At 35.4% G+C, this 14,243-nt stretch overlaps 1 protein-coding gene across 1 annotated transcript in view; it reads left to right on the forward strand.

The window, feature by feature from the left end:
- KYNU (kynureninase) overlaps positions 1–14,243 on the forward strand; it is a gene marked incomplete at both ends in the record, with an annotated part of 94,092 nt that overhangs the window by 40,690 nt on the left and 39,159 nt on the right. Inside the window, 2 exon segments of the mRNA XM_079710171.1 lie at positions 861–935; positions 3,722–3,868. Of these exon segments, the coding sequence (XP_079566297.1) occupies positions 861–935; positions 3,722–3,868 (222 nt within the window).

The following is a 14,243-nucleotide window of genomic DNA, read 5'->3' on the forward strand; positions in this document are numbered from 1 at the left end:
TACTTAACCTTTTAAGTACATAAAGTAGGAATCTAAACATTTATTTGTCCATTTGTTTTCATAGCACACTAGCATAATTACTGGTACTTTATAATTTAAAAAGTGTATTAAGGACTAAAATAATTTCTTGTGGTTCAAGAAAAAAAATCATGCTACTTTTTCAGGAATCACAGTTGGTAAGAAATATGATTGTTCCAGACACAGACAGACACAGATTAAAGTATATTGCAGTTTTAGTGCTGTATTTCAGTTTTAGTGTTGGAGAAACTTGATATCTGTCTTTTCTAAGTATTCTAGCCCACACCTTGTAATTTTAAGGCACTTAATTAATGCAAATTAATAACCATGATCTTACTAAAAAGGATCAAACCCCTATTTTGAAAAACTTCTAGGTTCCTAAAATTTCTTGTTCCCATTTATATCTTGGGCTCTCAATGAAGGGAACTTCTTGATGTCCTTTTCTTTTACTAGCTTACTCTTTCTAGGACAAGCCACTTCTGTACTCTCTGTTGGAGCCTAGCAAATCCCCACTGCTCACTTTGGTTATTTTGTAAACTCTGTTTTGACTTGCATTAGATGATTTAATATCTTATTCTAAAAATCTATTGTACTCCTAAAGTCTAGATGACCCCTACATTTCCATCCATTTCTAATATTTTGTGTTTCAAAGAATGTTCAGACTGTTGCATGTAAATTATGTTAAGCAATTCTTCTCTGATATATTGTTTAGTCACTTTTAACCTTGACCTTGTATTTAATACAATAATATGCTTTTATTGGTATTTTATTATTTTTTCTGAGTTGTTTCAATGTACTTCTGTACACTGGACTTGATTTAATAAATCATCTTTCTTTTCCAGTATGCTATTGAGTCACAGCTTCAACTTCATGGACTTAACACTGAGAAAAGTATGCGGCTTATAAAGCCAAGAGAGGTATATGAGAAAGATAAATATTCATCATTCTTCTATTTAGTATTGATATTTTTTCTTCATTTTCTTCAAAAGTTTATTATCTTCATTACTTTAATGGAAGTTTCAAGAAAGTATAAAAGGCCTATACTCTGTTACTGTTAGGTCATTTTGCTTAAAATAGAGAATTAACTCAGAAGTGTATTTTTTTAAATTTTTCAAGGGCTATTACAAGCAAACTATTTTCCTATTAATACCACTGGAGTCTACCATATTCTTCAATGAGATGGGAGGAGATGACAAACTGCATACATCATTTTCAATTTTAAATGCCATTGCCTGTGGATGCCATTGAAATCATGTTAAAAATTAGTGATACTTGTTGAAATTGAATGATGCCTATCTTTTATGCCCCTCTTAATCTAAGGATCAAATATTTTCCTCTGAGCTTGGCCTGGGGAATAGAAAGGGATGTGGTGTAGCAGAAAAAAACTAGGCTTAGAACCTCGCTATTACTCCCCAGGGAAATCCCAGACCCACCAACATACTGGGTATGTGACTTTCTGATAGTTACTTTATCTCTGAGATTCCTTTATATTTAAACAGACAACGAAGGAAATACCTAGTCAGGCTTGACCATGTGTTCAAGGTCTAAAATACTGTGCACTTTACATTAATAAAGATATAAGGCTAAGTTGTGCAGGTTTTGACCTATAAACCCTGCATCTTGTGTAATTTTGGCACCAAGAGATCCACACAGAATAAATTTTAGGTTTCACATATGTACGATGCTCCCAGGCTGTTAAACCATTCTATATGTAAATGTTTGAACATTTATTTCTTTCAAGCCAGAACTAATTTGAGAAATTAAAGGTCTACTCTATTCACTTCTATTTGCCAACATGCAATAAATTAATGGAATAGAAAGTTCTCACAGCTTTGGAACAACATCTGTTTCATATGTTATATATAAATTGCTTATTTCCAGCAAAAATGAGCATAGCCACTAATATATCACAAGTTTTTACTTTAAAAGTGACACGTGGGGACTTACCTGGTGGCCCAGTGGTTTAGAATCTGCTTTCCAATGCAAGGGACACAGGTTTGCTCCCTGGTCAGGGAACTAGGATCCCACATGCTGCAGGGCAACTAAGCCCGCCTGCCGCCAACTAGAGAGAAGCCCGCGCTCCATAACAATAGATCCTTCATGCCACAACAAGGATCCTGTGTGCTGCAACCAGGACCCAATGCAGCCAAATAAATAAATAAATAAATAAATAAATAAAATGAAATAGGGAACAAACTGACAGTTACCAATGGGGAAAGGCGGGGGGACAGGGCGGAGGGGAGGGATAAATTAGGAGTTTGGGGTTAACACACACAGTACTATATATAAGGTAGATAACCAACAAGACCTACTGTATAGCACAGGGAAATATACTCAATATTTAAAAAAATAATAAAAGTGACAAATGTTGTAGAGCTGTATGAGTTAATCATAATTTGGGGACCACTCTTTAGCATTACTGGATTAGAGCACGTCAACATGAGAGAGAACCATATCTATCATTGAAATATATATTTCTTATTTGCTTAATACTGATTCTTTAAAGAAATAAAGCATTAGTAGATATAACACTTTCCTTACTTTTTTGAAATTATGGTGGACAAACTGTATTAGCTTCTTCTAAGGGAAAAAAGAGTTTGGGGTTATGATATTATTAATTTTACTCTGAATTTTTTCTTAGAATCACTGAAATCCTTCTCTTTATGTATAAAGTATGCATCACTTAATAATTCAAAGATTTCATTGTCAATCCTATTTTTATAGATTATCATTTTTTAAACAAGTCTTAGACTATTAGCAGAAATTAGAGTATTATTATATTTGTGATACATATTATATATGCCTAATGTGGGATACAGTAACTGGCAAATAGTAAGTTACCAAAAATTAAAAATAATTGAAGGAAAATTCATTAATGCCTTAATGAGTTTTCCCCACATATTAATGTAGTTAATGATGCTTTGACTTCATAATCATGTCAGATTTAGCACTGTAGAAAATTCATGAAGACTTCATAAATAGATGAGAATTATCAGGATACAAATAGACTATGTATATCTAAGTGAGTTATTTTCACTCAAGTTGTTTATAAGACCAAACCTAATTTCATTCACAATTTTCAGAAAGTCACTGATCACTAGTCTTAGGTGGGGAGTTGTGGGGGAAAAGTAACTTTGATAATATTGAGTTTTATTGATATTTTCTTCACGTTTGGATCTTGATCTTTAGATTGGTATGGAGGAGATTTTACTCTTAAACTAATAGAAAATATTGGTTAAGTTACACTCAGATGAATGATGTATATGTGCCTTTTTTTCTGGAAAAAATGATATTAGATTGATGAGTAAAATACTAATTTCCAAGAAATTTGCCTTGATATTTAATATTTTATGGACATCCTGTACTTTCTGGTATTTTATTTGATGGGAGTAAGAAGGAACAATCTATAAGTATGTAAATAGTAAAGATTAAGTGAAAAACTGAAGAATAAAATCAAGCAGTAGGGTTTTGCAAAGATACTTTATAAACCCCTTTTTTACTATTTTATTATCATTTCTTAATAACAAAAAGATATTCAAATACATGCTCTTGCCCGATTTTTGAAGATTATTAATTTGAAAAAAAATATCTTTGATTTTTCTTACGGTAGGAAAGACCTCAAGGTGAATTTTAGATTGGGAAATGTAAAGGGACAAATTTGTTATTGTGGATATAATGTAACTTGTGCCTAACGTGACTTTAGGGGGAAGAAACACTGAGATTAGAGGATATCCTTGAAGTAATTGAGAATGAAGGTGACTCTATTGCAGTGATCCTGTTCAGTGGTCTGCATTTTTATACTGGCCAGCTCTTTAATATGCCTGCCATCACAAAAGCCGGACAAGCAAAGGTATGTACGTCATTTCCTCCTTTGCCCCTTGTCCAGAACATCACTCTATAGGAGTATTCAACTGCACTTCTAGTAAAATACCTTTGTTTGTGTCTGTGTAAAATTATTTAAAGAGTTTAAAAAAAGAGTAAGATATATATCATATATATGATATATGACATATATATGATATATGACATATATATATAATATATATTAAATATATTTTAGAATATATATATATATTTTGCCTTAGGCATCTCTATTTAAACCTCTTTTTGTCACTTTTGTGGTCTTACCTCCTTATTAGCATCTGCTCTCCCAATGTCTACCTCTAACCAGCAGTATAGGTGAGCTTCCTATAAGTGATGTCATAGAGCTGCTCAGTCAGCAGGAAGCAGACAATACTTAGGATAGTAACTATATACTAGGACTGTTAGAAGCTCAACTCTGGTGCTTTGTCATTACTATAACTCATTCTATATATAATCCATGCTCATTAACACTATTACCTGAAAAAGGGGAGATGGAGAATAAAAGTTTATCAGTAGATGGAGTTTTACCCAGTTCACTTTAGGAAGCCATTATACTGCCTATAACAAGCAATTTTCCCTCAATACTACTGAATAACACTTACATAGTTTACTATTGTGAAAGAGTAGCTCTTTATATATAAGTGCTTGTAAGAAAATGTTTTTAGTATTTGTGTGCCTAAGGAAAAAAAAAAGAAATCAGAGGAACAACATTAAACAGTTACAGTTTGTATTTAAAATCTTTAAATAACAGTTCTATTTGATTCAGCAATCAAATCATGTATTTAAGAAGGTGACAACTGAATTATACTCTGAACATTAATAAGTTATGGGATTAATATATGTGTGATATCTAGTTAATATACTCAGTTATTGAAGTTAATGAATGGAACTAATGAAAAGAAATTTAGCACCGTTATCAGCAGTCTCTGGGAACTTCCAACCAAGACTTCCAACTGGTTTGATGGATAACTGTGACAGTGGTGCATTACAAAAGATATAAAGATAATGTCTTCTTAATTTAGATATTAAATGTTAATCACCAAAATAAAGGGAGGCCAATAAAATATATTTTAAAATGTTATTCAAGTAATCAGAAGTCCCTGATTGCCTTAGTATACATGCATGTCTCATTAAACTTCATAGAAATGAGGCAGGATGGTAAAGAAGAAAGATCATGGGTTTTGGAATCACTCAGTCTGAAATTCATATCTTGACTAGGTCATTTAATTCTTACATGATCTCAAGCAAGCTAGTTACTTGACTTTTCTGAGTTTCTGTTTTCAAAACTGTTAATTTGGGATAACAGGACCCACTTCATAAATGCAGTGTTGATTATGAAGGGTATAAAATATCTCTTGGATTGTACACATTCTACTGTTAAATGGTGGTTCCCTCCCACCTTCCACTGTCCTCAACAAATATGAAGTTATAGAAAGTGGCTTAAATATACATTTCCTTTCATTTCCCATTAAAAAGCAAAATAAACTTGTTTAGTAGATGTTATATGTAATTCATTTTTTTTTTTTTTTTTTTTGCGGTACGCGGGCCTCTCACTGCTGTGGCCTCTCCCGTTGCGGAGCACAGGCTCCGGACGCGCAGGCTCAGCGGCCATGGCTCACGGGCCTAGCCGCTTGGCGGCATGTGGGATCTTCCCAGACCGGGGCACGAACCCGTGTCCCCTGCATCGGCAGGCGGACGGACTCTCAACCACTGTGCCACCAGGGAAGCCCTGTAATTCTTATTCTTAACTACTTTGCTTACTAAAACCATTCTCTCAGTATTTTGCAAGCTTTCTTTCACGTAAAAAAATATGGTAAGTGCCTACCAGGTAAAACTCTCATTGAGTTTTCAGTCAAAGAAAGGAAGGTAGGAATGAGCAGTTCCATATAAATGTAACTGCACAGGAGTGATGGATACTATGTGAGTGAAATGGCGATCTAGCAGACTTCAATGTATCCATTATCAAAATTATTTTAACAGACATTTATACTCTGGCTAGACAATCCCCTCCATTCTCAATGGAGATTTAGAAAAATTCTTTATAATGTAGACTTATATAGCTCTCTTGGGTGGTCTATGAAGATAAAGCTGAAGAGAGAGACAAAGAGAAAATTAAAGGTGTCAATCAAGAAAGAGCTGGGAAATTCAAGGGGAAAAAAAGTCATAAAAGAGCCACTGCTAGGAACGGCTAAGTGACATAAAAAAGATGAAAGTTTCCAGAAGTATGGTTGGAACCAAAAATGATGGATTAATAAAAGTCAACAAGAGTAGATTCTGAAGTAGAAACTTCTTATGAAAGGGAAGTGGGGATAGGAATTTTGAAAAACATGTTATTAAAGAAATACATGTATACCAAAAAAAGCAGAAATCATAAGTGGCTTGATGAATTATTTTGAACCCTTATAGCCATCACCCACATCAAGAAACTTCTAGAACATTTATAACACTCAGAATCCTCCTTCTCCCAAATACTGCCTATTACCTCCTCTCCTGACTTCTAATCATATATAAAATATATATATATATAAAATATATAAGCTTTGCTCATCTTTAAACTGTATATGAATGGATTAACATATATTCTTTTGTGTCTTGCTTATTTGCTATTATATTTGTGAGGTTCATCCATATTGTATGTAGCAGTTTTGCCTGTTTTTCTTTACACTTCACTATATTATTATAGTGTATGAAATAGATCACAATTTATTTTTTTCCATTCTAATCAGAATAGATATTTGAGTTTCATTTCCATTTGAGGGCCATTACAATAAATTCTACTGTGAACATTCTTATAAATTTCTTTGGGTATGCCTTCATACCCATTTCTGTTAAATATATACCTAGAATTAGAATCCTTGGAACATAAAGTATGTATATGTTAAATCCTAATCAACAATGCCAACTTTCCAAAGGTTTGTATCAATTTGTCATATACTCCCACTAGCATGTATGAGTTTCTGTTGCTCTTCATTCTCACCAATAGCAAATCTGATTAGTTTGTAATAATAATTCATTGTAGTTTTAATATGCACTTCTCTGACTATTGATGAGGTTGAGGATCTTTCAAATGTGTACTAGCTGTCTCAGAATCTTCTTTTATGAAATGCTTATTCAAGTGTCTTGCCCAGTTTTGTATTTGGTTATCTGTCTTTTTGTTGTAAGTGGTATAGAAATTGACTCTGATGGAAAGAGAAAATACAAGATTTCTAGTGATCATCTAAAAGGAAAAATAAATAAATTAATAAAAGAACAGTTGGTAGGATGGCTCTGACTCACATAATGAATTTAGGGAATGCTGAGACTTTTTTTAACTGAGGAGAAGCCCTGGGATGGTGGCAAGTGTGAGAGGCCAAGGAAAATTAAGCATAAGATCACGCTAGAGAGCCATATTATAAGGGAAGGCCAGCATGTGAAAAGAGACATCAGTTTGAAGACACACTTTCATATTTTGTCTTAGAAGCCATCTACTTAATTTTATATTATTGGCCAACCTACCATCTTGGAGCTCTGCCTTACTTCTATATTTATATATTTTTCATATACTATTACTTATTTCTACTAATAATTTCTTTTTGTCTACACTCACTGAATGTTCCACATTGTCCTTTGAATTACTATCCCTAAAGATTTTTAACCACTGCCACGACTCAGCTCTCACTGTCAAGTAAAAGCTACAGGCTACTCACACACTTGAAAATTGTTATTTATGAGCATCTGCCTATTACACCTTGAAGTCCTATATGCACCTTGAGATCAGTATGTTCCAGACTTGTCTCCCTCCAGAATATCCCTACTGTTTGTTTCATGCCACCATCCTTATAGACCTTTAGACTCAACTCTGACATTTTCCTGTTCTTTACCTTTTCAACCAATCACTTCTTAATTCTACCCTCAGGGTTAGTCTTTCCTTTAATATTCCTGAATCACTTATGAAGGTTTTCAGCTGCAAGAAACAAAATCCCGGAGAAAAATTAGCCAAAGGTTAGGGATTTACTTTTCTCACCACAGAAGACTTGAGGCAGGAGGCTGCTAGGATGCACTCAGCAACTGAGTAGTGTTTGTGTGACATCTCCAGGGCTTTCTTAGATTTTCTTCAGTCTTTTCATGTCATGGTCACAAGGAGAGTTGTCCCAAATCCAGATAGCACAATTCTATTTACAGCAGAGAGAAAGACGAAGGGAGAAGTAGCAGTACAGCTTTATCTGTCCCTTTCATCCAAAGTGCAAAGTCTTTCCCAGAAAAACCTAGCAGTTTCCTGTTTATGCCTTCTGAAGTAGTAGTTTCAAAGAAGCATGAGTAAAGGAGTTTTTAGCTTTTATGGACCTATAGTAGAGAGAGGCTGAGAAGAGGGGTTGGGGTTAATTTACCGACAGTACTTCTTGCATTTCCCAATTACAACCCCATGGAGCATCACTGTTTCTAATCTGTTTCCCTCTTTCCTCTTCTAACCCTCTTTAATTTTTTTCCTTTTTTTCTCCCTTCCTTCCTTCCTCCCTCCCTCCCTTCTTTTTTTCTTTCTTCTATTTTCTTTTTTGCCTCATTTCACAAAGCATTTGAAAAAATTCGTGGAAGATTGATTAGGCTCCATAATGAAATATAAAGAGAGCAAAATAAAGAGAAAATATATATCATCTGGTGAAATGAATAGGCTCCCCACAAATTATAATTTCTCAAGTTGAATTATGATAAGAAATAGGTAATTAGAAATTACTGTCAATGGAAATTCTTGGTGTATAAGGTAGACTAAGTCTTGGTAACAATTAAATAGAGCCATAAATGCCTTCACTGTGATAGATTTTTTTTTTGGTTGCTCATGCAACAGTCAGGGATTAGCTTTCTCCAGTGCAATGATTCAGGTTACCAGTGGTTCAGGGTTGTATCCTATGGCTTTCATACCCTAGAGCTTCTGTCACTATTCAGCCAAAGAAATGGGATAAACGGATTTAAAGGGGAATACTAACATCTTAAAAACATTAGCTTAACAATGAAAAAATTTATTTCCACTTATATTCCCTCGACTAACACATGGTCATTTTGGGGAAATTAAGTATATTTGTGTGCTTAAGAAGGACAGTTATTAGCCTTGCCACACCTGGAATTCAGGCATTTTTGGTTGCTGATGGAGTAGGATACTTATTCTGAAATGCAGTATAGCATTTGCATGAATGAAATGTTTAGATAGTAGAGACAGAGCCAGACCTGGCCTTGAACCCACATCTTTCCATTAGTTTCTAGCATAGTTTAAATGGCTTAATTCATTTACCAATATGACTTAATTTCTCCACTTAACAAATGGGGAAGGTAAAAGTGCCTATTTCATTGGTTTGTTCTACTGAAAAACAAGGAACTATTCCTAAAACACTTAGTACTTAGTGCATTGTAAGTAATCAGTAAACGTTATCAATATATTAAAAAATCACATTGGCATATCCAACCTACAAAAAAATAATGAATCCTTAGAAAGTGAAATATTAAGAACTTTAAATGAAAGACTCTCATTAGACACTTCTACTCTAGATTATAAAAGAAAACAATAATCTAAGCAGCATGGTTAGGACTCAATAGACTGGACTGAAAACTTTAAAGTCTGGGTAATGGACTGATAAAAATTTTAATAATCTTATCCCTAAAAAAACTCAGTGCCAACTGCTTGCTTTCCACCTTCCCTCTCCAATGCCACATAAAATGGCCTACAGCACTCTGGAATTCATGGTGCCTGGCAGACAGTGGTGCCAAATAAATATTTTTTGAGTGAATGAATGATTGATTCCCTTATTTATCACATCTTTTATACTATCTTACTCTACCTTATATGGATGCTGGCATGTTAGTTTTCTTTTAGCCTACTGAAAATTGAAATGCAAATGACAGCCAAAAAGAAGACTGAATTTTGCAAACCTGTGCTTTGCTTTATTAGCTTCTACCTTGTTATGTGTCACTCTCTACTGGGTATGAGTACAAACATCTCTTAGACCTAACTATAAGTTGCCTAAATTATCCATAAATAATAATCACAATTACAGCCCACACAACTTAAAAACAAAATTAATTGGGGGCTTCCCTGGTGGCGCAGTGGTTGAGAGTCCGCCTGCCAATGCAGGGGACACGGGTTCGTGCCCCGGTCCGGGAAGATCCCACATGCCGCCGAGCGGCTAGGCCCGTGAGCCATGGCCGCTGAGCCTGCGAGTCCGGAGCCTGTGCTCCGCAACAGGAGAGGCCACAACAGTGAGAGGCCCGCGTACCACAAAAAAAAACAACAAAAAAAACCACCACTTCAAGCCTTTTATGATTGTGCATATACCTAAGTTATCAGTATCGTATTTTCCTCTGCTCTCCTTCATATACTAATAGTTAAACTAAACCAAATGTGTTGCATGTTTTCTGTCCAGATGTCATACTTTCAGTCTCTAGGCCTTTATTCTTAGCTTTCCCTCCTCCTAGAATTCCCACATATGAAGATTCTGTTTCTCCAGCTCAGCTCAACCACTATCTGCTTCACAGGTTATGATCTGTCCTAGAGATTTGCTTTAACCCTCTTTGTATATGCAAACATGGTACATTTAAATTTTTTAAATCACATGCCAATAATGACAGATCAAGAGATTTCATATAGAAACTCCTAGTTTCAAATTACAGGTTTGGCAACACTAGACCATCTTTCTTGTAGGATAACAAGTGGCAAGCCTGAATCATAGCTCTGCCCATTAGATGGGACTTCAGTTCTTCAACACAACTCCCATGTCTACCTACTGACCTCAGCACTGAAGCAGAATGACAGCTGGTGTATATATTTCTGCTTACATTGCAGCATTCTTACCAAAAACGGTAAAGTGGAGTATTTCTTACAGGCCCAACTCATATATTTCTTGACTAACTCCTGTAGAAACATGAGGGGGTGATCCTTGAACTTCATCATAAAATTTTTCTTGCTCCTCTGTGTCAGGCTAAATCTGTCTTCCTGCTGTATTTCCATAGCATGATGGAAAATGTATTATTGGTCCTCTTTTGCAATATCTTGTAATTATTTCTATGCCTATCTTAACTATGAAATTTAGGAAGCTTTTGTCAGTAGTGTGTTCAATGACTGATTGAGGGTGGACCCTACAAACTGCACAGGCTTATACTAGTGCTTTACACATACATAGTCATTTATCATTAAATGCATACCTGTTTGGCCAGTGAATGGATAAATGTGTGTTATCAGCAAGAATGGATTAGGCTGACTTTATGGATCACACATTGCATAAAAGACATAACTGTGCTCCCATTTAATTAGAATCAGAAAATTCTGAAGAATTACTTATAATGGTCAATTGCTCTAAAAATTAAAATACTTGTAAAATTTGAGTTCTTTTTCAAACTCCATTTCTACTCTTTGACACACTTAGGGCGTGCAGACTGCTCCACTAAGTTATTAAATATTAAATGAACTAAATTAAGCTTGAAAAATTACCTTGAGCTATTTTTCCCATCTTGAGTATCTGAAATAAATCAAACAAACTATATTTTGTGTGAGACCCTTGCCAGCTGGAGAAAGACTCCAGAAGAGAACAGTGTTACTTGATTTGTTTTATTTTTCTTCTTTGGTTTTGTACTTACTTCTGACCATAAACAGAGGAGACAATTGCTGTTTTTTCCTGGTAAAAGAAGTAGCTGAAATTTACTCTTGAAAGCACACTCTATTAGATAGTAAGACATTTCTACCTGTAAATTACACAACACTTTAGGGTCTCAAGGGTGTTTTTTTTTTTTTTGCTTTTCTTCTCTCTCAAATCCTTTACTCTTTCTCCCCATGTAGCTGTTAGCTCTTAGCTCTGTCTCAAACCTTCTTAACTGATACCTCCCTCCTTAAATTTCACTAGCAAAATGCTCCTAATGCTCCCCACTTTATACTTCTCATCTCTGGATTTGCTAGTCTCATCAATATTTACTTTTAAAAAGCCAGGCTAAAAGGATGAATCTAGTTTCTGCAATAGTGCTTTGTACAGATGTGAATAATACTAGGTGCTGCTGATGACCTACTGTGCTTCAGGCACTTGGCATGTAGTATTTACAATATTCTCAGCTACCCTAATAGGGAGTTTTTCCCATGGCTCAGTTGAGGAAACTGAGTCCAAGAGAAGTTAAGCACTTGCTCAAGCTGACTTAGCCAGCCAGTAAAGGTTGGACTTGGAGTCTGGCGCCGATACCATACCTCTCTTTCCACTACATTTTCTCCTTTTATATTTGTAAACTGATTGTGTAAGGGCAAAGAGGTCTCAACATTTGGAAAGTCAAAGAAAATATATATAGCCCCCTTTCTTGGTTATTTTTTTCCATGGGAGCCTGAAACCTTTGTCTTTATGGTTGATATAATTGTCTCTTCAGTTTAGAGAATATTGAAAACCACAATTTTTACTTTGCCCCTAGATGTCAAGTATAAGGAACAGAATTATTGCTGAATAAGATTCTATTCAGTGCCAGCATTCAATAGTGGCCCAACTCGGAACCTCTAACCCACTCCTCCCAACCGCTCTCTTTAAGACATGCCCCAAGACACTGGTGGGTCTCCTTCTGATGGGTCTCTTAGGTAGTTCTATTGGCAATAGCTTCCACCAATGATAGCCCCATTGTCATTCCTGTTAGCAGCTCTTCAGAGCCTTTAGATGTATTTGCAGGTGCCCTCCCTCTAATTAAGAGCTTACAAACTCCTATATGACTGGGAAGCGAATCTACATGACAATAGGGAGAATTTCAACAGGAAGTCCACTGAACCTTCTAATGGTAGCTGAGTTGCAGAGTATTCTCAAGAAATTTCATTGTTTCACAGGTATATTGACCCCTCACTTAACATCAGTTTCCAGGATTTGAGAGGGGGAGAGAGAGAGAGACAGAGAGAGCGAGGGAGACAGAGAGAGAATAGAATAAGAAAAACCCCACTGTGTATGACTTTAAAGAATCATATGGGACATAGAGACATATATATAGAAAACTGCTTTAGACTGCATTAATGCTCAACAAGGGTAAAAACAAATCCATGAAAATGTCTTAGAAAATCAATCCAGTCTAATACCACAAAAAAAACAGAGTTATACATGCTCCAATTCATTTTACCTTATGATTGGGTCAAAACCACATATTGCAAATTGACTCAAGAAGAAGTCAGATAGTATGGGGAAAAATCCCCACTCAAGTTCGGAAGCTATCATTTTCCTCCAGGCATCTGTTCACAGAACTAGGGGACATAGCTATTAGGACATAGCTAGTATTCCAGACTCTGGTTGCCAGTGTTCCCCATGGGCTACCTGGCCTGCTGTGTAAGTTCCACAGCTAAAACACTTTTGGAATTTAAACGAAGGGTACCTTGAGTTATATATTAATTTCAAAAAAACATACAGGTTCCATTTCCTGTGACATAAATAGATCCCAGAAAGGCCTCCAAAAATGCACTAGGTTGGCCATCTTCAGCACCTGAGTAGAGTTCTACCACCCCATTCAGGACTCCAAGGTTTCCATCCAAAGAAAAGCTCCTTAGTTTTCCTGTGTCCATCATCTTCTTCCCAAATTTCCACCCCCTGTCACTTTACTTTTCCAACAGGACACTTCCTTCATATTTTCTTTTGGGTAACTATAAGTTACTATACTTTCTGAAAATATGGAAGTATGGCTTGATATAAGTGGGTAATAAAATCCTAATACTGTATTAGTCTAATTTGCACAGGTTGACAAATAAATGAATATTTCAGAATGGATTCCACTTTCACTTTTTAGCTTACCCTTGAATCCAAACCAGAGTTTTTAAGTCACCGAGTGAAAGCATTCATTCTGATTTCATTTTGATTTCAAGTTAAAGGTACTCGTTTTTAATTTAATTAATTCCCTGTTATCTATGCACAGCCTTTGTCATGAAAGACTCTTTCTTGATTCAAAACTCTCCCTTATTGGATATCTTATCTTTTTCCAAATTAAGCTCTCTGGAAACCAAGAAGTATAGTCATGGCTCCCCAAATCCCTAGCAATAGCCCACATGAGAGGCACAGAACAATGTTCACTTTATCAGGGGTTGTTGTCTCTGCTGTATACACATTTTGGCATAAATACCATCAATCAATAGCTCTAGGACAATGGGGGAGCTTTCTTACTCAAATTATCATGTAGGCTAAGGGTTATTTGTGATACCATCCTTCTCTGTACACTTGCATTTTAAAATAATATTTTGATAGAAGATACATTTGAAATTATTAGACCTTAACCTTGGAGTAATTCATATGTCTAGGGTAGAATCTTGTCTACCCTCCTTATTTTTCCTGTTTCTGTTCCTGTTTGCTGCTGAACTTAATATGAACATTTAGAATTATCAAGTCACTAGCTTCCTGGATGGA

Source organism: Hyperoodon ampullatus (assembly GCF_949752795.1).
Source record: "Hyperoodon ampullatus genome assembly, chromosome: 8".
Lineage (NCBI taxonomy): Eukaryota > Metazoa > Chordata > Mammalia > Artiodactyla > Ziphiidae > Hyperoodon > Hyperoodon ampullatus.